The sequence below is a fragment of the Leishmania panamensis genome, assembly GCF_000755165.1.
Source record: "Leishmania panamensis strain MHOM/PA/94/PSC-1 chromosome 34 sequence".
Taxonomy (NCBI): Eukaryota; Euglenozoa; class Kinetoplastea; order Trypanosomatida; family Trypanosomatidae; genus Leishmania; species Leishmania panamensis.
In genome coordinates this window covers 231,263-258,160 of record NC_025881.1, presented here as the reverse complement: position 1 = coordinate 258,160, position 26,898 = coordinate 231,263, and the positions used below count along the sequence as shown (strand labels likewise).

Here is a 26,898-nt window from a genome sequence, read left to right as displayed (position 1 = left end):
CTCCACAGCAATGCCACCGCATACCGCGCAGGCCAGGCACAGGATTACGCTCCGCCTCACCGCAACGCGGCACAAGCGGAAGAGCCGTGGATGGGTGCGTACATCTGCCGAATCGTCCACCAAAATGCGCTGACCCACGCGCTCGCACAGCCGTACCCGGGAGGACAGGCTGCTGCAGGCCCTCGGTTCCCCCCGCAACGAGTCGGCACTAAGCCCTGATGCCACGGACCAGGGGGTGGTGGTGGTGGTGGTCGGCATCACCAGGGAAGAACATGGAAAGTCAAAACTCAAAAACAAGAGGGGGAGAAGGACGACGGCGGCGTCATCTCTACAAACATATGATTGAATGGCTTGCGAGACTCGGCAAGGTATGGGGTGCAGGTGAAATAAAAGGCGATGGAGAATGAATAGAGAGGAAGGGAAGGAGGAGCAAAGGGCAAGGAGGAAGGGGAGGGGGGACAAGAAGCACTCGCGACGCACGCCTCACCCCCACCACTGCCACACACAAGAACTCAAATTGAGACAACAATAGAAGTGGCGACGACCACCAGTACCCATGACGAGGAGCGAGAGGGGACGGAGGAAGGTGGATGCGAGGTGGGATCTACGCTGGCCCAACTTCAGCAAAAGCGAGTTTCTTCCTTCTGTGAGCAGCTCCGCACCTGCGTAAGACGGTGAGCATACATGGGATGTGTCCAATGTCTCCGTCGTTCCATCACCCTCGCATGCCTCTTTTCCTTCCCCGATAGAGCGCCTAGGTGATGTTCTTCTCAGATCCATTGGAGCGCGGCTGAATCAGCTTCTTCCAGTTGAGGGCGTAGACGTTGATGAAAGAGCGGATCTGCGTCGAGATCTGCATGGCACTGAGCTCCAGCTTCAGAAGCGCATCTGCATCAATCTGCTGCAGCTCCATCAGCACCGACGGCGCAGCGGACTTTGTCTTCTTGTCATCGTCGCCGGCCTTGCCGAGCACCTTGTCTTCCACGGATCCACGGGCGGTGAGGTAGTCGCGCGTCGCATACATGCCTGCCACACATGGCACACCGCCGTCCTTGTCACCACCGGAGCCAAGCAGCTTTCCTTCCAGCGAGTCAACCATCTTCAACACAGCCATCTGCACCTCGACCCCGAGGTTGTCCTCTGACTTTAGCTCAGGAATTCGGCACGCAATGACGGTGCGGATCGTCTCAGCACCGCGGTAGATGTCGTGCAGCTCCCCTTGAAACTCGCGCAACGACGCCACGACGCTGACCGGCACCGTTTCCGCGGCGTCTGCCGTGTAGGGTTTCGCCAGCACTCCTTGGCGTGCGTGGTGTGCATTCGTAGCGCGCGCCTCGAGGTCCGCCAGCACCTTCGAGGACCATTCTTCCACGATTGCAAAACTCGCTTCCTCACTGTAGGTGTCGCGGATGGCCTGCGCCATGGCACCACGCTTCGGTGGCATCTTCAGTGCGTGTAAGGGAAGAAGGGGGGATAAGGGTTCTGCGTCTGAATGTGTATGCGACTGCTTGTGCGGTCTTGGATAGCAGCGAATACGAAGAAACGAAGAATACACTGACTTGTGACAGCGGAAAGAATACGAGAGGAGAGAGAGATGGGGGGAAAAGGGATGGACCATGAAAGGGGATGAAGGTGGCATACAGCCGGGCTGGGGAATGACGTCTTGACAGCGAGAGTAGCCGCGTATGGGGTAGTGTTCTCTGAGAGATCCTTGCACTTGAACACAGACGCAAGAGTAACGGATACGCACCCGTGCACGTGACTCGGCTCGGTGGCCGCACGACTTCTCGGCAACTATGTTACGGTTGCCCCTCTATAGCTTGACTTGCTGCTCAGTTTTCTGCTGTGCGTCCTCCACAGATTTCTGTGACGGGGTGGGGGAGGGCCATAAAAGTACGGCACCCCTTTTCTGCGCCTTGTGGAATGGGTTCCCTGTCATAACGGCGCTGCCCATCTCGAGTTGACGCGTGGCGCCGTCTTGGAACGCCGTGGTGGCGGTGGCGTCGCAGTCGACGTTGGTCGTAGCTCGTCGAGTGCTACGGAGGCGCCCTCGTCACGGGCCACTTTCGCCTCAGCTGCCGACAATATCGTCTCGGAGGCTCGTCTCTTGCGCGTAGCTGCGATCTTCTTGCCTCGGCGTCGTTTTCGCGTCGCGGCAGATCGCGGGACCTCTTCAGTCCTCTCTGCCTCATCGACCCAGAGAAAACCGTCGTGAGCCTCGCTCGAGTCCGTGAGCGACTCGTGCTGAAGGGGCGCCGCACTTGCTGGTGCCGGGGACGACAGTTCCGCTAAGGCGGGCGACGAATCGCTTGTTGCACCGCCACCAGAGGGGCGATCGTCTGCCTCGTAGTAGTAGTACACGTACTGCTTGGCAGCACCGATCCCCGACGTAGACCCCGTCGCCCCGGTACCCTTCGCTTGCCCTACCACTGTTGGGGAGGAGGAGGAGCATGCATGTGTGAAGGAGCTCTGTTCGCGCGTGTATACGTCGGGGCTCGGACTTCGGCGAGTAAAGACGTAAACTGGGAGCGCTGCCGGTTTAATGCGTACGGCTGGCACGCACGTCGGCAACCCAACAGATCCCACCGGAGAAGAAGAGTCCCTTAGCGGCCACTGTGATGCCTCTCTGTTCACAGGCCTCATTGCAGTATGTGTGGTGCTGTTCATGTACACATGAATCGGCTCAGCATCGAGGCGGAGAGGCCGGTGCACACCTGGCGCAGCGCGAGCGACGCCGGCGCCCACCTTGTGCTCATTCCCCAAAGACGGAGGTTGCAGAGCTTGAGTGCTGTGCTCGCTGGCGGGGTCCTTCTTCTTGCTGTGATTCTGGCGCAGCTCCTTGAGCACTCTCTGCACCGCGCTTGTTGTACACAGCGGCGTGGCGGGGAGCGCCGGCGACACAGCGCCGCCGCCGGTGGCGACGGAATTGTCTAACACCTTCGACACGGGGATGCGAAAGCGCTCCGCCGTGTCAGATGCGCTCTCTGGAGAAGAGGAGCCGTCAAGTTGCAGAGGTACACTGCCGGGGTTCGCATCATCTTGTCTTTTCACTTTCACAGGGCACGCCAACCCGGCGGTGGCCGCCTTGTCGTTGCCTACCAGCTTCACCTGTGAAGGGCTGAACGCGTCGCATGCGGTAGGACTCGAGGGCTGCGGCTGAGGCGTCGCTGACTGCCGGTGGCGGCGGCGAACAAGGCTCCAGAGCCATGCGCGGTCCAGCACCAGCCGCGCTGCCAGTGGCGAATGCACTTCATCGGTCACCTCCTCCATATCCTCCGTGTCCTTCAACCACCGCCGTAGCGCCGTGGCGACCGCAGGGGTATGAAGGAGGTCCTTGGGGAAGTGCTGCTGCATGCTGGGCAGCACAGACAGATGGCGACTCCCTGCGTGCTGGGAGCCGAGGGAAGGGGAAGGGGAGGAGTGCGCCACTGTCGTGGCTGAGATGTCACAGGAACCCTCGGCGTTGGTGCAAGCCGACGTTACAGATCCGAGGCTGCTGTCAGCGATACTCGGCGCGTGTACGAGGTGGTTACCGGACACCATCCAAGCACAGTTAACGCCCACCGGCTCGGCCGGGAGTGATGCGAGGTATCGGTCGTCCACGTGGCGCTCCTCGAGAAGTTGCGTTGTGTGCCGGTGCCACCAACCCATGTACTCCTGAACCACATGAGGTACCTCGTAGAGGCGTCGAGTTGCCACCACGCGGTGAGCCACGCGCACTTGGTGGGTTGTGAGCGCCGACGACGATGAGGGCCGAGGTGCGTCACCTCCGGCAGGTGCGTCGATGCAATGCCACAAGGACTCCTTCGCAAGCTGTTGGACTTGTTCCACCGTCGTTGAAGAACACTCCACTGCTTCCACGTCGATTGGTGTGTACCTGCTATGCCCCTCTGCGCCATCTCCCCCATTGGCGATGTCAGCTCCATCGAGAACGCCGCCATCTTCGTCGAAGGCACACTCGAGGAAGCTCAGCACATCACCCTCCTGAAGAACTACACTGCGGCCCTGCGGCACCCGGTCTGGGCCGACAAAGGTTGGATTCTCGCTGTGGTTGATGAGGAGGTAATACGAGGTCGTGAAGACGGTCGGCGGGGGCGGGCCAGCAGCACCTGTTGCTGCCTCACCGCCTTGTTTCGCCGGCTCGACGATTACCACGTCGCCATTGTCCCCGACCCCACCCACCGTTATCGTATGCGACCCGCTCCGTGGCAGAGGTGGGTACGCTTTTTGAAGCTGTCGGTGCACAGCTGCTGTCTGCACGTATACGACGCGTGCGTGAAGTCGCCCGGCACACTCGTGTAGCAGCCTGTAGACGGCCGGAAGGGCTGAGTGACGTCCAAGCGCCACGTGCGCTACCTTCGTACACCAGTAGTCGCTCTTCCACGGAGACGTGCGCAGCGAGGCCGCCACCGCGGTGGATTCGTATTGGGCATAGAAGGGGGTCAGCAACGCCGGTGTCGGCAGCCGAGGAAGTCGTATGTCTTCGTTGCCTAGGCAAGAGTTGACCACAGCCAACTGAAAGGCAGCCGGCTCACCAGGGTAGGATCCGGAGCGGTTATGCGATGCTGAAGCTACGGGGGAAGCTGCCTTGCTCGAAGTCTTCTTGCGGGGCATCACACAACGTCACCCTGTGGAGGAAAAAAGAAGAAAAGCGACCGGAGGGGGCTTTGCTTTCTGCTTTGAACGCGCGCCCGTACGCGGACGCACAGAGAAGCGCGAATGACGACGCGTGGTCTATGTGGCCGGAGTCGGCTATTCAATCTATAGGTGTGCCGGTGAGAGTGAAACACACACCGCCGGTCAACTCTCCCCCAATCCACTCCAGACACACACACACACAACGTGCGTTGAAGAGAAGGGCGGAGGCTGCCAATAAAGGACACTCGTGTTCTCGGGTTGGGGATGCCTATATGGCCATCGGCACTCTTCCGATGTGCATGCGGGTTGCTGTGATGGTGCCCCAAATTGTGGAATGGGTGTGTTCTCCTTCTCGTGTTTGTTGCTGCCTCCGTGTCTGATTTGTGTGGGCTGCGGTGAGGGGTGGTTTGCGCCGCGTCCACAAGCTACTCAGCAAGAGACGGAGGGGACTTAAGGGGGAGGAGGGGGTGGACGGGAAATGGAAAGCGATGCCAGCCAAAAGGTGAGGAGGGGTGAGATCAGAAGCGATGCACGCGTACGACTGCGTCGCACGGTGGGGGAAAGTAAGAACCGCAAAGCGACCTGCACGAGGAGTGAGAGAGCAGCATCATCGCCCATTGGATGGTCGCGCCTGTGTCACGCCCACATGCGAGAAAGAGTATCGAGAGTCAGCACCCTTTCAACTGAGCCACGCTCCCATCCAAAGCACAACTTGGTGGGTGACCAAGAAAAAGTTGAACCAACTTGACACACACATATGCTTGTTTGTTCTCCGACGGAGCTCACTACTCGCGTCCCCTTAGCGCTGTATTCCTCTATCATGACTTGTTTCTCTTTCCTCGGCTAAGTGTGGAGGACTGAGAAGCGAAGAAACGTGCGTTCCCCCAGTCTCATAACGATCTTTCTTTTCAGGCATCCATGTGGTGGCCTCGTTGAGGAGCGGGCCCAAGCGGAATGGTGCGGCTTTGAGCTGACAAGTTGCGTCGTCTAGTGTGTGCTCGAATACAGAGGCCCTCGCGAAGACCCCCGCAGCCATCGCTGAAGCGCTGTTGAGCCATGCACTTGACAATGGTCAGAGGCAGTTGTGTTTCGATTCTCAATAAGGGCGTGCGTGCGTACTGCCTGGCGATGACGGACGGGGGCTGAGTCGAAAATGTGCAGTTGCACCTTGCTGGGCGTTTTACCTCAGGTTAGAGTACCGACTGGTCCATGATGCAGCGTGTGCAAGGGGTGTGTGGCAGTCTCTCTCCGTAGGTGCTGGCTTGGTGTACAGCCGCCCGGGTCGGATCTGCCGCAAGCGCGGCCAGTCGTCTGCACTTGCAATGGAGTGGCGTTGGCGTGTAGTGTTGGCGAAGACCAATCCAGCTCATGACTTGTCCTCTTCCCGTGTGACACTCAGCCTCGCCTGCGCGGAACCCACCTTGGCAGCTGCCCCGACCTCAGCCACGCGACTCCTGTTGCCGTAGCGCAGCTCTAGAGTAACCACTGGCGTAGCCGTGGCGTGGATTGGCTTTGCCGCATGTTTGCCTTCAGATCCTCTGACCTGGCGGCTCACCTTGCCAACCAGACAAGATGCGAGAGTGTTCAGCTGCCTCGCCATCTCGCGTACGCCTGCCACGCCTGCTTGGTTCCCTTGGGCGTCGTGAACAGGAATGTGTATCCGCCACCAAGCAATGCGTTGTCCTCCAGTTTCTTGTGAAACTCTGCCACAGCACTCCCCGCACCGCCAACCAGGCCGCCACTTGCTGCCTTCACTTCAGCCGGTAAGAGGGGATGCGTTGAGCGCACGTCGCTTTGTGGGGAAAAGAGGGTACTGCAGTTTGGCACCGCACTCACCAGGGGAAGCCACCGTGCCCCCCCCGTCCCAGAGGCTGGCCACAAGCCAATGATGCGTTTTGATGGCGTCATCAGTGCTGAAGTGGAGAACTACGTGCATCAGTGCGTAGCGTGCATTGTTCAGGTCATTTGAGAGGAGCACGCACTAGCCCAGCCTCACCGTCATGGGAGTACAATGACCTCGCCGGGCGAGACTCACGGAACTCTCCTCTCCTCTGGCTCTTCGCGAGCTGCGGGCTTTTGGTGTGCTGCTGCTTCCTTCCTCCCAAAGTGCCTCAGCCTTGATTGGTTCTTACATTCACGGGTAGACTTGTAACTGGTGCTCGCGCATACGTCTCTCCTCCATGAGGTACGCCACGCTTGCCACGCTTGCTTCGGGTTGCCTCGGCGTTGAGAGGGCCATCAGAGTCGTCTTCCTTCTCTGCCTTCAGTTCCACCGCTGCGGTGTAAAGCCTGCCCCTTTACCTTGCAAAGACTGCAAGGCGACGCGTGCATTTGTCTGCTACCGACCCTGGTGTTGAACATGTTCAACTGCGATAGTCTTTGCCGAATGACGACTGGCAGCAAAACGAGCAAGGCCCTTTTCGCTTAGCCGGCGTGCCGCGCGCAAAGGAGGGGGATACGGCCCCGAGCGAGAGAGGTGCTTCGCAGGTGCCTTCCTGTGCGAGCGAAGGCGAGGACAGAAGCAAGAGGACACGCAGGTTCGAGGGAGTTTGTTGGATCCCGAGACTGCATTTGGCGGCTCTGTCCTGGGCCCTTGGAAAGGTGTTCCCTTTACCGACGCCTGTCACTTTCTAGTGAGTAAAAGACCAGTAAAGCGGAGGTGATCCTTGATTTAGCATCATCACCGGCGGAGCTTTGAAACCCAACGAATAAGCAGGAATAACGGCCGCTGCCTCCTCCTCCCCACGACATGCTCTTACCGTGAGGTGAGCAATCTCGTGCGATGCACATCCGATGATGTAAGGAGCAGCGCCAACCCCTCACGGGGATGCGAACATTGTACGTGAGCACCACCGCTTTTACCTTGGTTCCCATCCAGACACCGCACCGCGCACGCCACGACATATGCACGTGCGAGCTCTACCGTGGTGGCCTTGCGTGTGCATCCATGCGGTTCACGATGTTCATGGGACCACGATTCTCCGGCTCGTACAGGCGGCTCAGCCGCTCTTCCTCGAGCATCTCAAAAAGCCCGACGCGTCGCTGCTTGCGTCGCTTGACAGCGTCCGCCGCCATCGCCTCCACGTCGATGCCGCGCGCACGCAGTTCCTCTAGTCGCTCCTCTTCCGACATCGCTGCCAGCTGCTTGTAGTCCTCGTCCACTAAGTTTTTGAGGTTGCGCTGTCGGAAAACCATGAGCTGCAGCGCAATGCTCACCATCACCATGGCAACAATCAGCTTTGGCACCCGCGCGTACTTCTTGTCGAGCACAGGCGAACACTTGGGGCACTTGCACCAGAACCGATAGCGGTCGTGCAGGACGTACTGCCGGTTGTCAAAGGACCACTGCGGAGGCACGTAGCTGATGACAATCTCCTCCCCGGCCTCAATATCCTTCTCGGCCCGGCAGCAGAAGAGGTACACCGGAGCATCGGCCTCGGTGAGGTCCGGGTAAGCCGTGAAGTTATCCTCGCTGTCGAAGAACGCCACGTTGCGCTGCCCTTGTGACACGCCGTTGCGAATGGCGACCTGGCCTGCCGAGATATCTCCCTCTGCTGCTGAACTCGTGCTGGCATCGTCTGTGGCTGTTGCGGGACTCTTTGCATTTTCGTCTTCCCCCGCCTCTGCCGCTGTGGTCCTCGTTGCCTCATCCAGGTAGTAGTCCGTTTCGCAAAAGACGTGCTCCGGCATGATGTCGTACGTCGCGTTCGGTGCGCAGCTGTGGTTCAGGAAACCAGCCTCGGGAAAATAGGCCATGCCTCTGCGTTCCGAAATGCTGCTCTCAACGAGGAAACTGTTCAAGTCGATAATAGCGGCCATGCGCGCGATGTGGATTGGGTGCAGCTCCAGTGCATCAAGCACGTCCGCCCCGCCGATCGCGTCCATCACACGCAACGTGCTCGAGGCAGGCCAGTGCTCCACCAGGGAGGAGGGTTGCCCAGTCAGAACCCAGTCGTGCAGGTAGTCGCACGCGCGCACGTCGCCGTCGCGGCAGGCGATGAGGATATCGGTGCACATCTCCTCCAGTCGCTGCAGTTCGCCCTTCACACCGACGTTGCGCGCAGTGCTCTGGACAATCATGATTGTCTCTCCCTTCGCAATGCGCCGCGTTGCAAAGACGCCTCGCCCGGTCAGCGTGAAACTGTGCTTGATGACAGCCTCCTGAAGCACGCGGCCGTTGTCCTGCGGGAGCTGTCGCTGCAGCGTCGACCGGTGTTGCAGTCCACGGTACGACTTCGGCAGCTTCTCATTCACTGAGTTATCATCGAAGTCTACCTGCCCCGTTCCGCCCGTCTGGTGGATTTGACCGTCGCCGTGAAGAATGAAGGGGCCGATCGGGGTGTTTTTCCGCACCCACGGGTGCTCCTGCGGCGGGGGAAGCTGCATCGCTTGATCCTTGCGGGCAAATGTGGGGTAGTCGGGGTCCGGCACCTCAATCTTCATTTTTGCATGCCGCTTGATGCGGCGAAACTCTGGACTGTTTGCCCCCGGATTTTGGGGGAAGGGGATGGCTTGGTTGCGTGCGTGCCGCGCGACATCGACCTGTCTCTGCACCTCATCGAGGAACTGCTGAACCTCGTTGCCTTCCATCGGGTTGCTAAGCAGACACCGACTTTCTGCCTGCGCGGCGAGCGACGATGGCGTGTGGGAACGCTGATGATCTGAGGAGACGGCGGCACTGCTGCTCTCGGCAGTCGCGGAGGAGAGAGGTGCAACTTGCACAGACTCGCCCTCTGAGCGTGGTCCCTGCCCATTGCCCATCTCAGCCTCTTCGAAGGTTACAAAGTCCCTCTGCTTGTAGGGGCGTTCCTGCGTTGTGGCACGCAGCTTCACTTGGGGGTATAGCGATCGATATGGGGCATCGGCGCCTCTGTGCTGGTCTGTGACAGAGCCCGAATGAGGGGCCCCCGACGAGGTTGCTGGTGGTGGCGCCTTCGAGGCACCCACCTCAGTCTGTGGGACCGTCTTTGTCGATGGCAACGGCAGCGCTTCTCCAGGCGCCGGCGCAGGGGTGCTGTATCGCCAACGCTGTACGTGCAGGGGAAGTGTGCACAGCACAGGCAGTCGTGGCGCGCGGCGCATTAAGGGGAAGGGTGAACGTAGATGAGGTTGAAGGGAGTGCGAGTGAGGTTAGCGCCGACGGTCTGCACAGCAACAAGCTTGATACTCAGCAGCGCGTCTGCATTTGTGGTGGCGGGGACCGTGACACCGCAGCGCTCTCTCCCTTTCACGAGAGAGTCGTGCTCCGCGCGGAGAGAGGAGAGCGAATGAAGGGGCTGCGCTCCGCAAGAGCGTCTCCCCGTACATATACACGCACATGCATGCATGAAAGCGCTCCAACAATCAAGGAGGCGCGTGAGGGGAGGAGGAGAGGTGGTTGGATAAGAATGAAACATGAAGGTGCGCATTCGCGAAAAACCAAGCAGGAATCCCCAGAAACAAGGTCAGGGGAGCAACGACAAGGAGGCAAACCGAAAAAGAGAAGGGGAGGGGGGTATGGTGCCTGCAGACGTCAGGCACCTGCGCACCCATCTCGGATCGCTTCGATTGCCTTGTGATTCTTTCGGGTTTGTTTGGCACACAGACAGAGAGAGAGAGAGACGCTTGGCGTCTGTGCATTAGAACTGATGTGATGACCAGCGCGGCGCAGACGGTGTTGCCCCCCTCCGCTTGTCCTTTCTCCACTTCCGCCGCAGCGTCTCTCCACAATTACACCGCAGAGGCGGCAGCAGCAGTGAAGGCTCCCGCAGCTTGGCTGGCCGCGATAGCGGCACTCGCGTACTCGGCCACCGTGCTCGCGCGGCCCAGGTGGTAGTGAAGAGTGGCGTTTGACCGACGAGGGCCCCCGCCGTAGACGCCGCCCCACCACACCCGGAGCCAGCATGGAGGCCCGTGGTGGGCTTGCCACTCGTGCAACCTGGATGACGTTTGTGGTACGGCCGCGATCGAATCAGCCGGTGCGCGCATCGTGGGCGCCGCGGAGGGGGCACGAGCAAATTGTGCCTGCTGCACGCGAGCGTACGTCTCCTCGCGCGTACGTCGCGGCCGCACATCATCCTTTGCATGCGCTGTGTCCACATACAAGACGCGTGGCAATCCGCTGATCCCCACAGGGATGTAATGTGCCTCATGATCTACCTCGCACTCAAGTTGGTCGGTGTTGGACAGCATTGGGTATCCGAATGTGACGTCAGTCGCCGTCATCAGTGACGCTGCTTCGTCGTCTTCACCTCCCCTTGACAGACACTCCTGCTGCCGCGCCTCCAGCCGACGCCAGTGCTCAGCATATGTCGTAGCGTACGCGGTCGCTGAAGCAGAGGGGCCACACCAGAACAGGTAGCACCACGGCTGGCGCAGTGCCGGTGAGGCGAAGTTCAATGCGCCACTGTGCTGTGGCGCGGCATTTGAGGAGCATGTCATCATTGGGAGACCACGTAGGAGTTTCAAGTGATAGTCGTCCACTTCCTCACTCTGCACAGGTGCTGACGCGCTGACAGACCGATGACGCAGGAGTGGGTTGTTGGGGCAAGCCCAGAAGCCGACTTCTTCGATCCAGTGCGTTGCGTTAAGAGTTATGTAACGGTAAGATGTCCCACGGGCGACCTCACTGCTGACGTTGCACGACTCGCTCTCTTGTACTGTCAGCAGCACCTTTATCTCCAAGGCCTCGGCGATCTGAACAGCCACGCTGTGTTGGAGCCGGGCTTGCCAGCCCGCAGAGCCATTCCACACACTCAGCAGCGGGCTGAGGACGCGAAAGCAGAGCAGGTAAATCACAAAGCACATAGCGGACCGCAGCGCTTGCGAAAAGGTAAGAGGAGCCGATCGAAAGTTGAGCTCCGTGCAGTGCTGCGCTTCCCAGACCGATAGTTGTTGAAGCTTCGCACGCAGGTCCTTCTCAGTGATGAGGTGGTGTGGGAGACCCAGGAGCAGGGCACGCACACGCTGCACATCGCAGAAGAAAAGAATTTTTTCCGCGTTGGTGTACCACACCGAGGTATCTTGTCGTGCACTCGCCGACGAAGACGACAGGGAAGAAGATCTCATAGCCAGCTGCTGCTCGATGACTGTCTGCAACCGGGAATAGGCGTGGATGGCGTCGTGGTACGGCATCTTACTCCGCTCCCACCGTTGGTCGACCTCCAGCTGCGAGGTTCGGTATGGCACGTAGATGTGATGGTAACCCTCATATGTTATCCCCCACCCGGCAAGCACGCCAACGGCCCAGAATGAGAGCCGAGGCATGCTGTCCTCAAATTTTTGGGGTGATAGAGGTGGAGGGGGGGGGAGCGATTTGCTCTACGTGGCACCTAGTGATTCACACCGCTGTGCTTGTGCCTGTGGCGGAGGGGTATGGCAGCGCTCAGGAGAGAGAGGGAGGGGTAGTAGTTGCAGATGGCGAGTCGAAGCCCAGATGAGTTACCGAGAAAGAGAATGGAAAGACAGCGCCCAGCCACGCAAGTGCAACGACTTTGGGTCGTGACTCGGCGAGGTGAGGCATGTGGAGGGAATGGAGAAGAAAAAACTCTCTTCTTGCCTCATTTTTCGTTTTCTTCGCGCGGCGGCAAATGTGCAAAGCTAAAAGAGAACGGCACACAAACGATCCATGCAATGCCCATTCAACGGTGAAATGACGCGCTGTCGTGTCCACTGCCTCCTATAGGCACCACAGAGACAACACAGAAAGGAAAGACTAGCGAGGCATCCACGAACAAGCAGGAGATGTCGAGGCAGACAAACAAATCAACAACGAAATACACACCCACACACACGAGATGTTGTTTCTAGGCTTTTTGCTCTCTAAGAGGAAACACGCGACAGACAAGGAAGAAAGTGCCAGCTAAGAGGGAGGGGGGGGGGGGAGACTCAGAGAAACATAGAAAGAGATGCATTTGATAGTGGAGAGGCGCTCTTTTCGATTGCCAACGTGTCTATACCAACACGAGCAAGTCCACAAATGCACGCATACAGCCGCACTTCACCTATGCCTCGGGCTGCACTGTGGCTATTTCAAGGAGCCCGACTAACCAACACCGCTGGGTATCGTTCAGCCCCACAGCAATGCCACCGCATACCGCGCAGGCCAGGCACAGGATTACGCTCCGCCTCACCGCAACGCGGCACAAGCGGAAGAGCCGTGGATGGGTGCGTACATCTGCCGAATCGTCCACCAAAATGCGCTGACCCACGCGCCCGCACAGCCGTACCCGGGAGGACAGGCTGCTGCAGGCCCTCGGTTCCCCCCGCAACGAGTCGGCACTAAGCCCTGATGCCACGGACCAGGGGGTGGTGGTGGTGGTGGTCGGCATCACCAGGGTTGGCGCCGAGTCGTGCTTGAGGAAAAAGCCGCATACGGTTGATGTAGTGATAAGAGAGTGGGGGTGAGGGGGTGACGGAGAGGAGGTAGACGAAGGTTCGAGCCCCCCCAAGAAAAGAGCCAAACTAGACGAGATGAAAGTCAAACAAGCAAAACGTCGACCGCCCCCATGTTAAAGGTACTGCCAGGCGCACGAGTGCAAGTACAGTGTTGCTGGCTGACCCTTCACCATTTACAGCGGCAGTGATGAACGTGGCTGGCGTCGAGGGATGGGGGGATGTTGTGGAAGAATAAGACAAAACCCAGTCTTGTTGCTGAAAGGGCGAGCTGTGCTGTTGGTGATCGGTAAAAGGAGCAAAAGGAACGCAGAGACGGAGCCTTCGAGGGAAAAACAAAGAGGTGATTGATGGCGGGGCTAGGATGGCGCAACGGCAGCTTCCGTATTGACAAAATGCGCAGGGACTGTGAGACGCGCGGAGGAACAGAAGTCAGGAAAAACAGAAAAGACAACGAGTGACAGCGAACGGCGGCGCACAGACATCTGTGGTGCATTCGGCTTATGTGAGTTTTACTTCCACTGCGCCCTCAGAGACTTTCTGCTTTTTTTTTCCCTTTTTGTGTGCGCCTCGTTTGGCGTTTTTTCCCTCCTCTGCTGCCCCGCATGGGCCGACGCTCACACAGACGACAGAAGGCCGCTATGATTGAGCGCATCCGAGTCACACTCGTATAGGTGCATGTGGTCTGGAAGAAAAGAAGAAAGAGACGATAATGCTTCGCCACCATGAGGGGGGGGGAGGAGGGGGCAAGTGTGCGACGTCATTGTATCAGCGCGACGTCTTGTACTTGTGATAGAGCCCCAGCGCGACTGCCGCGACGGGCAGCGCACGTGTCAGAGTGAAGAAGGCTAGTGCTGCTCGACTGGTTGTGTACGGGGCGCCGTTTGACGGGTAGACATCCTGTGGCCGCCCGTTGTTTTGCTGAACTGTCATGACGAGCCCGCGGTGATCGCTGGCAGTGTAGTTTTCGTTGAAGAGGAGGTAGCCGTCCGCCGGCACGGACTTTGCTGCCGCCTCGTCATCTTGTGAGCTGTCCTGGATGAAGTGGAGGTAGCGAGCGGTGTACGAGGTGGTGAGGATGCTGCCGTTCTTCTCTAGGACAGCCAGATCGATTGGCTCAGCCCCGTCTCGGGCGGTGCGGAATGGGCGCGGCTGCAGATTGCTCAACAGCATCCAATCGAGCTTCCCACGCACGAAGCCGTGGTAGGCTGCATTGTCAAGCGTGATGGAAGTGGCCTTGTCCGAGGGGTCGTAGAGGCACAAGTCCGCATTAGCCATGCGCTGCTGTTCCGCTTTGGTGAAGCCGTAAACGTAGTGCCACACCAGCGAGTTGTTGCACAAGAGCTGACGCGCCCACGAGACAGCGTACGCCAGGAAACGGTACGACAGAGGGCAGCAACCGGCCTCCAGGAACTGCATGTTGCGCCCCAGCACCTTCCGTTGCAGCCAGCACGCCTCGCACTCACCGAAGCTGAGCCACCGGAGTCGACCAGTTCCGTAGCGCCAACTAAGGCGCACAATACCGTGCGCAAAGGTGTTCAAGTCCCCACCAAGGAGGAAGACTGGATGCCGCGAATTCGTGCCGTTCACCACCGTTGACACGTGTCTGATACGCTGCATGTCGGCCATGCAGTCCGCCAGCTGTCGCACACGCGCGAGGCATCCGCCAAATACCTCAAAATGACAGCAGTAGATGTACAACGGCGCCATCTGGGCCGAGGTGCGGTCTGCTGCGTCAACGCGGACACGCAGCGCACTGCGAAACCCTCGGCGCGGCTCGTTGTACCGATGACCTGCCTCGTCCCACATGATGGGGTTGGTGTGCGGAACCACGGTCGGATCGCGCAGCGTGACATGGCGACTAAGGATCGCGTTACCGTGGAAGTGATGCCTCTTGGACGACTTGAGGGTGCTGCCGTCGCTTCTCCCAGAGTTTGGTGAAGCCTCCGTCTCCAGCACCGGCTGCGACCGTGGCCCGACGGCGTTCATAGGGGTTCGTAGGGCTGAGTCCAGCTCCTCGAACTCGCACGCGAAGTACAGCTCGGCTTTTAGAGCCTTGGCAATTTCTTTTGGCACGTTTACATAGTTGGAGCGGCGGCAGTTGATGTCAAGTTCCTGCAGCACAATGAAATCAGCGTGAAGAGCCTTCAAGTCGGCAATAATGGCCTCTAGCTTGGTGCCGCGCTCAATGTTCCACTGCACCACGCGGAACGTGTCGCTCAGCTTGGCCCCACTGCCGCTCTGCTGATCAGCGGGGCGGTAGTCGTAATGCAGGATGTCCCCTGCCTTCATGACCTTGAGCGCCTTCTCATCATTGTCGTTATTGAAAAGGGGCATAGTGATGCGTGTGAGCCGTCCAAGTGGGGGGTGGGGATGAGGGCCAGGGCAACGGGAATCAGCCGACTATGTACGAAAATGCGTGGTGGTGCACAATAAGCACCGCAATGGAGAGTGCTGCCGGGGTGGTGGTGGTGGTGGGGGGGGGGGCTACTTGGAAAAAGAAAAGAGCTGGCACACACAGGCACGTGGACAGATACTGACAGGCAGTCGCCAAGCACCCATCAACAACAGCAACAAGAACACAAGAAGACAAGGGTGTGTGTACGTGTGTGTGAGGAGAGGGGGGGGGGTGGGAGGGTTGCATGAAACAGGAAACGAGGAACACAACCAAGAAAGAGAGAGAGGAAACACGCAGAGAGGGTGATTGGGGGATGGAGGGGTTGTTGTTGGGGCGCTCAGACAAGGCTTGAGAGGATGAAAGGGGAGGGAGGAAGGGCCTGTGCAAGACTCGAAAAATGCTTACCTGAATAGCACTATCACCATCACAAACAAGAGCAAGAGTAGGGTCATAAAGGAGGTATGCAGACGAGTGCCAGGGGAGAGAAAGGAGGGCGATGACGCTGATAGTGGTGATTATGGTGGCCAGGCGCCTAATACTGCAGACACGTGGAGAGACAGCAATGAAGAGGCGCGCGAGAGGGAGAGAGACCATGAAAGAAAAAGAAGGGGAGGTGTGGTTATCTGCCTTTTCACGAGGCAGTGTCCTCCTGCTCTTTTCGGCCCGTGTGCGCACTTGACAGATTCCTGGCTTGCGGGGATTCGTATGGGGAAAGGAATAGAGGGGGGGGGGTTAACGGAGAGACTCAAAGAAGGCACCAGTGAAGTGGGTGAAGAACAGGTAAGGGATGTGGTGAGGAAAAGGGGAAAGGTTCAGGGAGAGGCGGGGGGGGTGGGTGGGCGGAGTGAGTCGACTGGTTTGCACGAGATGGACGGGGCTCAGGCACAAATACCAAGAGAAAGGGTGCACTGAAGTCGAAGCTTAGTTGGCCTGTGGCGCACAACAACCAAGCAAGGCTGCAGAGCAATAAAGAGATGCTGCTGCGGCAAGAAAAAAGGGCCATGGATGGACAGAGTCATGTAGGACTTCTTCCAGGCAGTTGCGAGGAAGCAAGATGCGCAGCTAGCGTCACGGCAACTGCAAGTCATCATGTGCAATGGCGCGTCGCCACCGAAGCGCACAGTAGCGTCCCCTCCCACCATGGATGGAGCCCACTTGTTTCTCTGGCATTGCTGTGATTTCTCGAAACTGAGAGACAACGATAAGGAAGACGTAGGCGTAGCTCTTCCGTCCACGCCCAAGTTTCTGACCGCACTTTGAGAATGAAATACAGTGACTGGAGGCTGTCCATTGCTCCTGTTTCACCTTGTTGCGTCGCGCTTTTGGTCGGTTCATCTTCCTTAGTAGAGTGTACCCAGGCGGGTGAGGAAAGGAAGAGGAGCCTAAGCACCTGCTTCAATAAATTTTCCCACGCGGCCGTTCTCTGCCGTATAATATGAGCTAAACTTCACTCCGCCCCGACCTAGCACAGGGGACCGTTGCGTGGTGCGAAATAGCCGTAGACGCACGGCCTGGAGCAACGCGCCGGCTCAGTCATCAGAGCACGGCCCCTTCCTCACACTCTGCCTATCCCCGCCTCACTAGCTGCCTCACAGTCGCTCTCATCACACCGGTCCCCACGCTGTGCATCCCTCGGAGTGGTTCAGATATCCCACGCCAATGGGCAGCGAGGGCCGGATGAGATGCATTCGAGCCGTGCTGACACTCTGCCCAGCACATGGGTAGTGCAGGCCTGTGGGTTGTAGCAGATCTCTCTGATGCACCGCCATCCAGGACTTGACCGCCGGCATCAGCAGCGATGAAGTGCTTTGACTTCCCTGTGTCACAGGTATTTGACTTTATCCTGACCAGAGGTGGTTCTGCAGTGCCAGGAAGAGGGAGAGGGGGCTGCCTGGGCTCCTCACACGGAGTGGAGGGGGTGGGTGGGTGGGCGCCGGGCCCTGGCAGCACGTGGAGGTGTGTGTGTGTGTTGCCATCGGGGGTTTTCTCCAAAGCAAACATACGGGCCCCCGAAAGGAAAAAAGAACATCAACAGGCACACCATCCTTCACGGAAAAATCAATGATTGGCATCGTCAAGAGGCACACACACACGCACACACACCATGAGAGAGTCGATAAGCGGTTGCTTAGCCAAGAAAATATGCCATCGTCATCGGGGATGCCAAAGGAGAGAAGGCAGCGAGATGGGCCCTCTTCTTCGACCAGTTTCATTTCGCCAAAAATACCGTACATGTGCTTTTCCTTCAAACAGCTCGTCTGCGCGTCGGTGTGCCCCATAACGCTTTACACTACCATGTCTGCCTCGACGACGCCACCGTCGTACTGGGCCATGAGGAGGTTGCGCTGCCGCGTCCGCTCCTCCGCGAGGGCTACCGTCTCAGCGTCGCGCGCGGCTTGCTGGATCTTGGCCATAGCCTTCTTCTTCTTCTGCACCATCTTAAGTCGGAAGAACTCCTCACGCTCCTGCTCGTCTAGCTCCGACGTGATGTAGCTGAGAGTGTTCTGCAAGCGTGGAATGACTACCTTCTCCAGAGCATTTACGCGGCGGTTCGTCACTCTTTGAGCGATATCTAGCGTAATCCAGCTCGTCTGCAGTGACGCTATTTTGACGAGAAGCGATAGAGTCTGCCGGAAGGCGAAGTATGCCTCCTTGATTTGCTCACCACCCTTACCCAGGCCAGTTGTGAGAGAGCCTGCGGCGGCCACCGTCGCAGTGCGCTGGCCTTCGGCGGCGTCGCCGTTCTGCGTGTGAAAGCTTGGTACCTGTACCCCAGCAATGTTCTCTACCTGCAACTCCATCCGGTACGTCGGGATTTTGAGCGACTCCTGCACAGCAAGACTGATATCTCCAGCAATAAATTGTGCCTGCGTGATGGTGAAGTAGGAGCCCTTGATCTGGTTCGCCATATCGAGCTTCGCTGAGTGCAGCTCACCCATCACTATGCGGTAGCGCAGTGCCAGGGCGTCGGCCTTCTTTTTCAACAAACTGTGCCCCTTCTGCGCGCCTTTCAGACGTGTCTTGAAGGCGATGAGCGTCATGCGGCTCGGCAGGGCCGGGTAGCGGTTTGTACTCGACATGACGGAGAAGCCCGTAGTAGCAGTAGAGAGATGCTCAATAGAAAGGCGAGAGGAGGCTGGGAGAAATACAGACTTCTCTTGTAGGACCACTGACGCAGATGCGCAGAGCAGTTCTTTGGACAATGTTCGACACCCAAAGAGGGAAAAACGTAGAGGACGAGATACGCGGTGACCGTAGCAGGCATGGCATGCAGACCCGGGCCGAGTGCGACGAGAGATGGGGTGCAGTAGAGAGAGAGGGCGAAAGTATAAGTAGGGGTACTACATATGGCACGGAGTTCTTTGGTCGCCTCTGATACAAGTCCAGTTCACTTTCTCCTGCTCATGTTTAACTCACCGCATGTGGGAAGGCGATGATCTGCAGAGGAGACATCAGTATCACATGTGCTCTTTTTCTTCGTCAGTTCACGTTTCCTGACCGCATATTTGTTTGTGTGTGTGTGTGTGTGTGGGCGTGTCAGAGTGCCGAGAGAGAGAGAGCGCCCATACGTATGGAAGGTCGGAGATAAGGAAAGCGAGGAGGAGGAGGAAGACGGGGGAGAAGGAGGAGGGAACATACGCGGCCGCTTTTCCGCCCTCCTCTCCACCGTGTCAATCTCTTCCTCCTCTTTGAGAATGGAGCGGAGAGACACTCTCTCGCACGCCTCGTTGGACCCCACCGCTGTCCAACCACATTCTCTCAGGCGCTGGTGGCGGTTGTGGACGCGTTGCCGCCGCCAGGCGCGTTACCATCCCCGATCTTCACCTGTGCCTCGGCTCGCTCCTCGTTCGTCCACTCTTCAATGGGTGGAATCATTTGCTCCGTCTTGGCAATTTCATTGCGCAGCGGCTGCGTGATTTCCACGTTGAACTGCCAGACAAGTCGCCGTGCCTCCTTGACGTGGCGGTATGCCTTGCCGTAGCGCTTCATCGTAACGTAGACGCGCGCTATTTGGTTGAGTGACTCTGCTACAGCCGTCTCAGTCGTGTCGCCGCGCGTGCGACGCACGTTGAGAGCCTTCTCATGCATCTCCAGCGCCTTGGCAAACTGACTCTGCTGGTGGTAGCACTGACCCAGCGTTGTGTGCACGTCGGCCTGAGCCAGCACGTTGGAGCGGGCGGTCTTGCTGTACATGTCTAGCGCCGCCGCCGCCATTTTCTCGCAGTTGGCGTAGTCCTGCCGCTGCAGGTACAGAAGCGCGAAGTTGCTGTACGAGTACGCCACTGTGGCATGATTTTCGCCGAGCATCGTGATGCGAGTGTCAAGGGCCTCCTTGAAGCACTTCTCCGCCTTCTCGTAGTGCTGGAAGTCAAGGTAGAAGAGCCCCAAGTCGTCCAAAACGTCCGTCATGTACGTGCGCTGCAGCGGCTCAATGGTGGCGTTCTGCTTAAAGGCATCTACAGCAAGTAGAAAGTATGCCTCGGCGTGGGGCTCCCGCCGCATTGCGTAGGCGTCCCCGATTTTCTGGTACAGGTATGCCAACTGCGGATCATTCTTGTCCACACTCTTGCGAATGCGGATGGCGTCGCGGAACATGCTGACAGCTTGGTCGATTTCCAGCTTGCGGGCCAGCAACGACCCATAGAAAGTGTTCGCTTCCGCCAGCTGGGGGCTGTTCGTGCCAAAGCCTTTCTTGATGATCTCAACGCCGCGCTGGAACGTTTTTTCAGCGCTGACGAAGTCGTTGCACAACTCCTGGCAGCGGCCGAGTTTCATTAATTCTTGCCCAAACAGCGGGGCATCCTTGCCAAGCGCCACGGCGTAGGTGGTCGCGCTCTCCTCGTAGAGTCGTAGGGCGTCGCGGAACTGCTTCTTGGCGGCGAGCAGTCCTGCCTTGCTGCTTGTCGCCTGCGCTGTCGCTGGGTGATCGCGCCCAAGTGTTTCGATGCAGATCTGCAAGCATTCACTAATGCACATCTCCGCGCCGACGGCGTCGTCGAGCGACTTCTTGAGCTCACAGAGCTTGTTGAGCGTCTGCGCAATCATCGGGCGGAACTTGACGTGGCGACTGTACAGGAAGCGGCGTATCTCCAGCGCCTCCTCGAGGAAGGCGACAGCTTGGTGTTCCTGGCGACGGAACAGGAAGAGGGCCGCGCAATCGGCCAGAGCGTGCGCTGCCGACGAGAGCGGGTGCTTGTTCGGCTCCGCCGGTGGAGTCTTGTCGTCTGGCAGCCATGAATTGCTGCCGTAGTTGTAGCACTCATCCCGAAAGATGCGAATGCTGTCTTTGAAAGCCTTTTCTGCCTCGTCAAGGAACTTGAGGTGCGTGTAGCAGAGCGCGAGCAGCTCCAGCGACTCCGCGTACTTGAGTGACTTGTCCCCCTCCACTTGCTCGTAGATAGCGGCCGCCTCTGTGAAGGCGTTCTCCGCAGCGCCGTACTCCTTCATGTCGATAAACACGCGGCCGATGTTGTGAAGTGTAGCGGCGCACTTTTCGTGAATTGGCCCATACTTCTCGCGGCGCATTGTCAGTGCCCTATCGTACAGGCTGATGGCGTCGCCGTAGTTCTTCGTCTGGTGCGCAGCCCTGGCAAGGTTATTGCACTCCTCGCCAAACTCAAACGACATCGGTGCGCGTCCGGCAGCCTCGCGGTAGCCTTTCGGTGAGTACTGACGAGGACCAATGAAGCGGCGCTGAGTGATCACCGCCGCGGTGCTAGAGGTGCACGAGCCCCCGTTGCTACGAACGCGCAGAAGAGCAGTGCCTCTGTGGCGGTTGTACCACATTGCACCGAGGCGAGCTGTCGACAATGGCGAGCGCGCAGCGGCAAAAACTGCGATGGACTTGACACATGGAAGCATGAGGGCGGGAGACAAAAGAAAATAGAAGACGCTCTTCCAGGTACTGAACTCGCTTATCGTGGATGACGGAGATCGTCAATGCATTGACAGATGCGGGGGAGAGAGTGGCAGAGTTGAATGCCGAGGTTTTCTCTCTCGGGAAGAGGGGAGGGGGTGCGAAGAAGAGTAAGACTGGGGGTGCAATTAGCTGTGCTCTGCGCGTCGTTTTGTTTCAGTATCTGCGCGCGCACGTGTGTTTAGTGCGCGTCATCGATAGAAGTAACTTCGCAGGAAATGCGAGTGACGGAGGAGGGGTGGGGGGTGGGATAGGCAGCGCCGCTTGGCGTGCGTACATGGTGGCCAATGTCCCCTCGTTGTTTAATCGTTCCGTTCTTTTGTGCTTACGCCGCTGCGGCATTCATGTAGTCTAAAGGGTTGAACGTTTACGTGGGCCAGTGGCAATGTACGCGAGTGCGCGTCTCCACGGCATATGCCCTCTACACGAGGTCCTCTCTCCCGCGAGCCGACCCGGCCACCAGCCAATTCGACGCCCTTTCGCTGTCGGCGCGTTCCTAAGGTGCGCCGTTGACGAACAGGAGTTCTACGGCGCGCAGCTCAGGATCGTGCAGCTTCAACAGCGGCCGCGCCGCCGCAGATCGACTGGTGTCATTTCTGGTGTAATTCAAGGCAGCGCCCTCTGTTGTATCCTCAACGGTCGACGAGAGGGGCCGTCCCATCACCGCCGCGATCAGCTCGGCGCTGGTGACTTGCTCTTTCCTGTGTCGCTCCGCTGCAGCAGTTCGCAGATGCGCCCCACTCGCTGTTCGCGCGTCGTCGTCCTCACAGAAGGAGGTTTCCCCTTGCAGCAGCGACCCCATGAGACCCAGGATGTACTGAACGTTTTGACTGTGGTAGCTGCCGTCGTCCAGGGCATCTTCGAGCTCCACGGCCTCCTCGTCGCCCACGCCGCTCGCGCTACTCTCAGTTGATAAGCGGAGGCTATGGCGAATCGCGCGCTGCAGCGCCAGAGGCGTCTTCGGGATCGGCCCCATCTCCTCCGCGGTTACCGAGTCAGCGCCGCGGTAGCGCTTGAGAAATTCATGCACGTAGGCCTGCAGCTCCTTCGCCATGGCCGGCGAGAGGGTCAGCGCCATGGAGAGAAGGCTCGGTGTCGAATCGGTCAACGACGCCACCGGGACCGTCTCTTCATGCGCCGACTTGGTCTTGCGAGCTGCTGTTGGCGTGGTGGTACTGGCGGTGGTGCTTCCAGGGCTTGTGCCTGGGTTGGTGGCGCGCTTCTGCCAGAGAATATCGGAAGCGGACGATGCCGCGGTGTGAGAGGTGCGGAACGGGCCCCAGTGCGGCAGCGTCTTGCGAAGCTCCGCTTCAGCCAGATCAACTGCCTCGTCGGAAGCGGTGCTGTCTTCGTCACTAATGCTGTCGCTGTGGTTGGAGGCAACTGTCCTTGTCGCCTGGTGCGGGAGGTGCTGCTGCAGGCCTTGAAGCAGCGAGCCGCGGCGAGTGACGCTTCGCAAAGATGAGCAGCTCGCCATGGGGCTGGTGGAGCGCGGGCGAGTTGGGGAGTTGCTGGTGCCACGTGCTGCGCCCCCACCGCAGGCAGTCGCTAGAAGACCCGCGTGGAGGGAGGATTGAATAGTGCTGGACGGCGTCGACTCCGATACCCGAGTCACCGCGTACCACGCACTGCCTGCGGCCAGTAGTTTGATGGATCCCGGCTTCTCAGTCGGCATCACGGCATTCACGAGCAGTCTGCTGTCATGTGCCGGAGATGTAGTGCCGCCGAACCCCGCCGCGGAGCCGGCAATGGGCGAGGTGAGATTTGAAGCGTTTGGCGGCGACGTGACGCGGGGAGGTGAAAAGGTCGCGTACAAGGCCGGTCCACCGTGCTGCAGAGATGGTCGACGAGGTGGGGTACTGCCGATGATTGCCGCGTTGGGCGGGGACACGGAAGGGGACAGAGGTGCTGCTGCTGCTCCAGTTTCTATTGCGACAACTTGAGTAGGCGCCAACACGGCCACCGTGAGTGGCAGCACAGGAGCTGGTTCGTCGGCCTCTGCCAGATCCGTCTCTAACGCTCGCGCCGCACGTGGCGCCTCAGCCTCTGATTTGCGCGGCTTCTTGCCAACGTCGAGAGGCGGCACCGGGGACGGCGACCCATAAGGGTGCGATACCGCCGTCGCCGCCCCCGGTGTTGCGGCGATGTGGGCCAGCAGCGCCTTGCGAGCTGTGTACTCGTCGTTTTGCAATACGAGGCGCTGATAGTTCTCCTCGCTGATGAGAGGAAAGAGCGGGTCAAGTAGGAGGAGCCGCGTAGCTGCGTTGATGGATATGGCCGTGGGACGCTGAATCGCAGTGACCACCGATGAAGGTACCGGCGCCTTCTTCTTCCCGGTAGGGACTGCGGTAGATTGCTTCTGCTCTTGTCGCACAAACTCCAGTCGCACTCGCTCAGCGACCGTGCCGGGTGATTGAAGACTGGATAGAGCCACCAGCACAGCTGGACGCCGCGGCTGGCGCTCCCCCCGCTGCCTCAGCGGCGGCGGCGGCTCGCCAGCCACGACCGCACTGGAGTCCAAGGTTGGGCGAGCAGATGTAGGGACCAGAGTAGTGCCGACTCCCGTGGGGGTGCTCGTTGGCGCTGGACAAGCAAGAGAAACAGAGTTACCAGGCTTCTGACGAATAGAAGAGGCGAGAACGGGAGTGGTGCCGCTGCTTACCAGCCTCCCACGGGGCTGCGCTACGCCTGCCGCAGGCGGCTGCATAGGCGGGGCGGGATCGTCGTTACTCGCGCCGCCACGCAGGTCTACGCTGTACACACGCTGTCGTGGCCGTTTCCCTACAGACAGGGACGTCGGCGACGCCCGAGCTGTCCCGCTTACCACTGGGTCGAAGTGCATCGTCAGCAGCGATGACGAAGAGCTCTCCAGTATGTTTGCATTACCACCATCTTTTGGGTTTGGCATCGAGGCGACTGCAACAGCGGCGCTGTTCTCTTTCGTCGCCGCTGACATCGCCAGCGGTGCGGCAGACTGCATTAAGGCGCGCAGCATTTCTTCGCGTACCCACGTCAGCTTCGTGAGTTCCTCGTTGCCCACGTAGTAGGGCCCATCATTGACGCCGAAGGTGGTCTTCAATCCAGGCGCCCCGGTGTTGCCGCGAGGGTTCGGTGCTGAAATCATTCGTGGTGACGGCTTCGCAAAAAGCTTCAGAGACGGCGAGCGCCGCTGACCAATGACCTCCGCCTGCACAAATGCGCCGCCAGGCAGCTGCTCAAGCAGAGGGCGTGCGCCACTGCCGCTGAGGCGACCATTGCCTCTCATCGTTGTGTTGGTGGAGGCCTCTGAAATACGCGACGGGGTTGGGGAGGCAGAGCCAACCGCGGCGCTTGTGTTCGACACACGTCCGTCACCGACGCTCCCCCGGTTACCACCTGTTGGTGTTGCCATTGTCGCCGTGAGCGACCTTTGCCGGTCCTTACCTTCCTGTTGGCGGCGCAGCAGAGAAACGCCGCTTCGTTTCACGGTGGAGCCGAATCGAGAGTCAGAGCCGCCAGATGCTACTGAGGCTACGCTGCCGGCACCTACTGACGCAGCCTTGGTGCTGCGCCAACTCGGCGTGGATGTTTCGGTGTGCCGTTGCCGGAGCACCGTCTTCTGGGCACGACGCAGCTGCGTGTCGTTCGTCAAGCTTCGAAGCGTGCTCGCTTGCCGAGCAGCGCTTGCCGCGGTGCTGTTCATGCCGATGCCGGATGACGTGCGAGTAAAGCCACAGCTTGTTGCGCCTGCTACCCTTGTCCAGTACAGGAGCTTCTCGTCCCCGGGCTTGATGATGCTGCGCGCCCATTCCTCCAAGACGACAGGGCCGCGGGAGAGGCGGGCGGTGGTTCTGCCAGAAACTGTGCTGCCTGCATTCGTTGGTGTGTTGAAAGCCGTTGGTGCGGTCGTGCGCGCGGTGTTCAGAGTCGTGGAGGGCGCCCCCTCAGCGTCCAATGTAGGCACTGCGCCGCCGCTGCTTTGTGGCTGAGGCAGTAAAACAGACGAGGCACGCTTTGGGACGGTTGTGTTGTCAGCCGTAGCGGTGCCGCTGAGGGAGGGCCGCCGTGACGTCGTGGTGGTGCTCAGTAACCCACTCGTGTCTGTCCCGGTGACTGCACGACGTATCACTTTCTTGCCAGTAGCACTCGAGGACACGCTTGGCTTGAGGGACGCCTGTGCCACTAAACACGATGAAGCACCTGGCGCCGCCGCGGAGTCGGTTGACGGAGCTGCGGCGCGCGTCAACTGCCCGTTTGGCTTCGAAGTGGAAGCTGTGGACTCGTTAGCACGCTGACGCGGAGCCGGTGCATCTCTGGGGCCAGCGTGGCTTGCAGAGGCCTCAGGGACTGGCGCTGACGGAGTCGCTGCTGCACCTGACGCGCTGGTCATGACTTTGGTAGCGTTGGAGGAGGCCGAGGATAGACGACGTGGACCGCTTGCTGGAACACTCCAGTTGGCCTGAGGATTTTCTGTGCAAGAGCTAGTCGAAGTCGGTGGCGCAGCATCGAAGTTAGTGCCGATGTACGCGTAGTGGCTGGCGTGCTTGGCTGTTGGGAGTGACGGAGGAGCTGTCGATGCTGTAAATAACCCCGTCTTGGAGCTTCCATTCGCGACAGCAGGTGAGACCCCGGCTGCGTCCACAGTGGCTGGTGGGGCAGTGACACTGGGCGTGCTGCTGCTGCAACGCGGTCGACGAGCAGCATGGGCTATACTCGCGGCGGATCTGTTGGAGAGAGTTGGCGCGCGTTGGACCATCGGTGCAATTGCGGGAGATCGAGATGGCACCAACTCGGGAGCGGCGGGCGGCGATGCCGTGTGATTCGCCGGAACGGAGGCGGCCGCTCGAGATCGTGCGGGAGCCGCCTTGGCGGTGGCTGCTAGGACTTTGGTGCCGACGTGAGGTGCATTGGCATCGCCGCTGCTGTAGGTAAGCGACTTGAGGCCACTTTTCTTCACTGGTAGTGGGACGACCGTTGCCACTGGTGGAAATGATGCCGCGCTCACCCACCGTTCACTGCCATTCGTGTTGCTGCTTAATAGCGCTGAGGAGCGCCGGCGAGGGGGATGCGCTGCCGTGCTAGACGCTGCCATCGCTGGGTTCAGCCTCTTTGCCGGCATTTTGCCCACCACCCCCTTCTCTTGCTGTTCAAGAAAGAACCGAGCGAGTCCACGAGTTGCTGAGCCTCACAATCGGGAGAGGGGAAGAAAGAGGTGAGCAGGGTAGGCTTGCTTCTGCCCGTCCAGGTGAGTGACTCAGCTAAGAGCAGGCGCCGTAATGTATGTATGGGAGTTATTAAAGTAACCCGTACCTGAGGACACGGGGAAGTCTACACTACACGACGAGAAACACACACCCAGGCACCCCCCCCACACACACACGAAATAGACACAACAACAGCAACCCTTTTCTAGAAACACCAACAGAAAAGGACAAGCGGCTTGACCGGAGAGATGCGATATCCGCCCCAAACCCAAGAGGCCAGCGCTACTGTCACCGTATACGCGCAGAGGGCGCCACAGGCAACGCACTCGGCGGCCGTGGACTCGTTGCCAGAGCTGAGATGTGACACCCGCGCTATCTTTTTCTTGTAG

At 59.2% G+C, this 26,898-nt stretch overlaps 8 protein-coding genes across 8 annotated transcripts, besides 3 other annotated features; all 8 read right to left on the bottom strand.

Moving 5' to 3' along the window:
- Positions 1–193: a repeat region.
- Positions 194–754: 561 nt separating this feature from the next.
- LPMP_340680 (proteasome activator protein pa26, putative) lies at positions 755–1,423 on the bottom strand (the record flags this gene model as incomplete). Its single annotated transcript, XM_010704193.1, has 1 exon — positions 755–1,423. One exon carries the CDS (start codon positions 1,421–1,423, stop codon positions 755–757), a length of 669 nt encoding a protein of 222 aa, XP_010702495.1.
- A 512-nt stretch (positions 1,424–1,935) lies between these two features.
- On the bottom strand, positions 1,936–4,614 carry LPMP_340670 (hypothetical protein; the record flags this gene model as incomplete). Its single annotated transcript, XM_010704192.1, has 1 exon — positions 1,936–4,614. One exon carries the CDS (start codon positions 4,612–4,614, stop codon positions 1,936–1,938), a length of 2,679 nt encoding a protein of 892 aa, XP_010702494.1.
- Positions 4,615–7,557: 2,943 nt separating this feature from the next.
- On the bottom strand, positions 7,558–9,720 carry LPMP_340660 (hypothetical protein; the record flags this gene model as incomplete). The annotated part of the gene is made up of 1 exon (XM_010704191.1): positions 7,558–9,720. One exon carries the CDS (start codon positions 9,718–9,720, stop codon positions 7,558–7,560), a length of 2,163 nt encoding a protein of 720 aa, XP_010702493.1.
- Positions 9,721–10,347: 627 nt separating this feature from the next.
- LPMP_340650 (hypothetical protein) lies at positions 10,348–11,883 on the bottom strand (the record flags this gene model as incomplete). Its single annotated transcript, XM_010704190.1, has 1 exon — positions 10,348–11,883. The coding sequence occupies one exon, from the start codon at positions 11,881–11,883 to the stop codon at positions 10,348–10,350; it is 1,536 nt and encodes a 511-aa protein (XP_010702492.1).
- Positions 11,884–12,557: 674 nt separating this feature from the next.
- Positions 12,558–12,882: a repeat region.
- Positions 12,883–13,779: 897 nt separating this feature from the next.
- LPMP_340640 (hypothetical protein) lies at positions 13,780–15,348 on the bottom strand (the record flags this gene model as incomplete). The annotated part of the gene is made up of 1 exon (XM_010704189.1): positions 13,780–15,348. The coding sequence occupies one exon, from the start codon at positions 15,346–15,348 to the stop codon at positions 13,780–13,782; it is 1,569 nt and encodes a 522-aa protein (XP_010702491.1).
- A 1,483-nt stretch (positions 15,349–16,831) lies between these two features.
- Positions 16,832–17,348: a repeat region.
- A 346-nt stretch (positions 17,349–17,694) lies between these two features.
- On the bottom strand, positions 17,695–18,489 carry LPMP_340630 (vacuolar ATP synthase subunit d, putative; the record flags this gene model as incomplete). Its single annotated transcript, XM_010704188.1, has 1 exon — positions 17,695–18,489. One exon carries the CDS (start codon positions 18,487–18,489, stop codon positions 17,695–17,697), a length of 795 nt encoding a protein of 264 aa, XP_010702490.1.
- Positions 18,490–19,168: 679 nt separating this feature from the next.
- On the bottom strand, positions 19,169–21,037 carry LPMP_340620 (hypothetical protein; the record flags this gene model as incomplete). The annotated part of the gene is made up of 1 exon (XM_010704187.1): positions 19,169–21,037. The coding sequence occupies one exon, from the start codon at positions 21,035–21,037 to the stop codon at positions 19,169–19,171; it is 1,869 nt and encodes a 622-aa protein (XP_010702489.1).
- Positions 21,038–21,822: 785 nt separating this feature from the next.
- LPMP_340610 (hypothetical protein) lies at positions 21,823–26,424 on the bottom strand (the record flags this gene model as incomplete). The annotated part of the gene is made up of 1 exon (XM_010704186.1): positions 21,823–26,424. The coding sequence occupies one exon, from the start codon at positions 26,422–26,424 to the stop codon at positions 21,823–21,825; it is 4,602 nt and encodes a 1,533-aa protein (XP_010702488.1).
- Between the last annotated feature and the right edge of the window lie 474 nt (positions 26,425–26,898).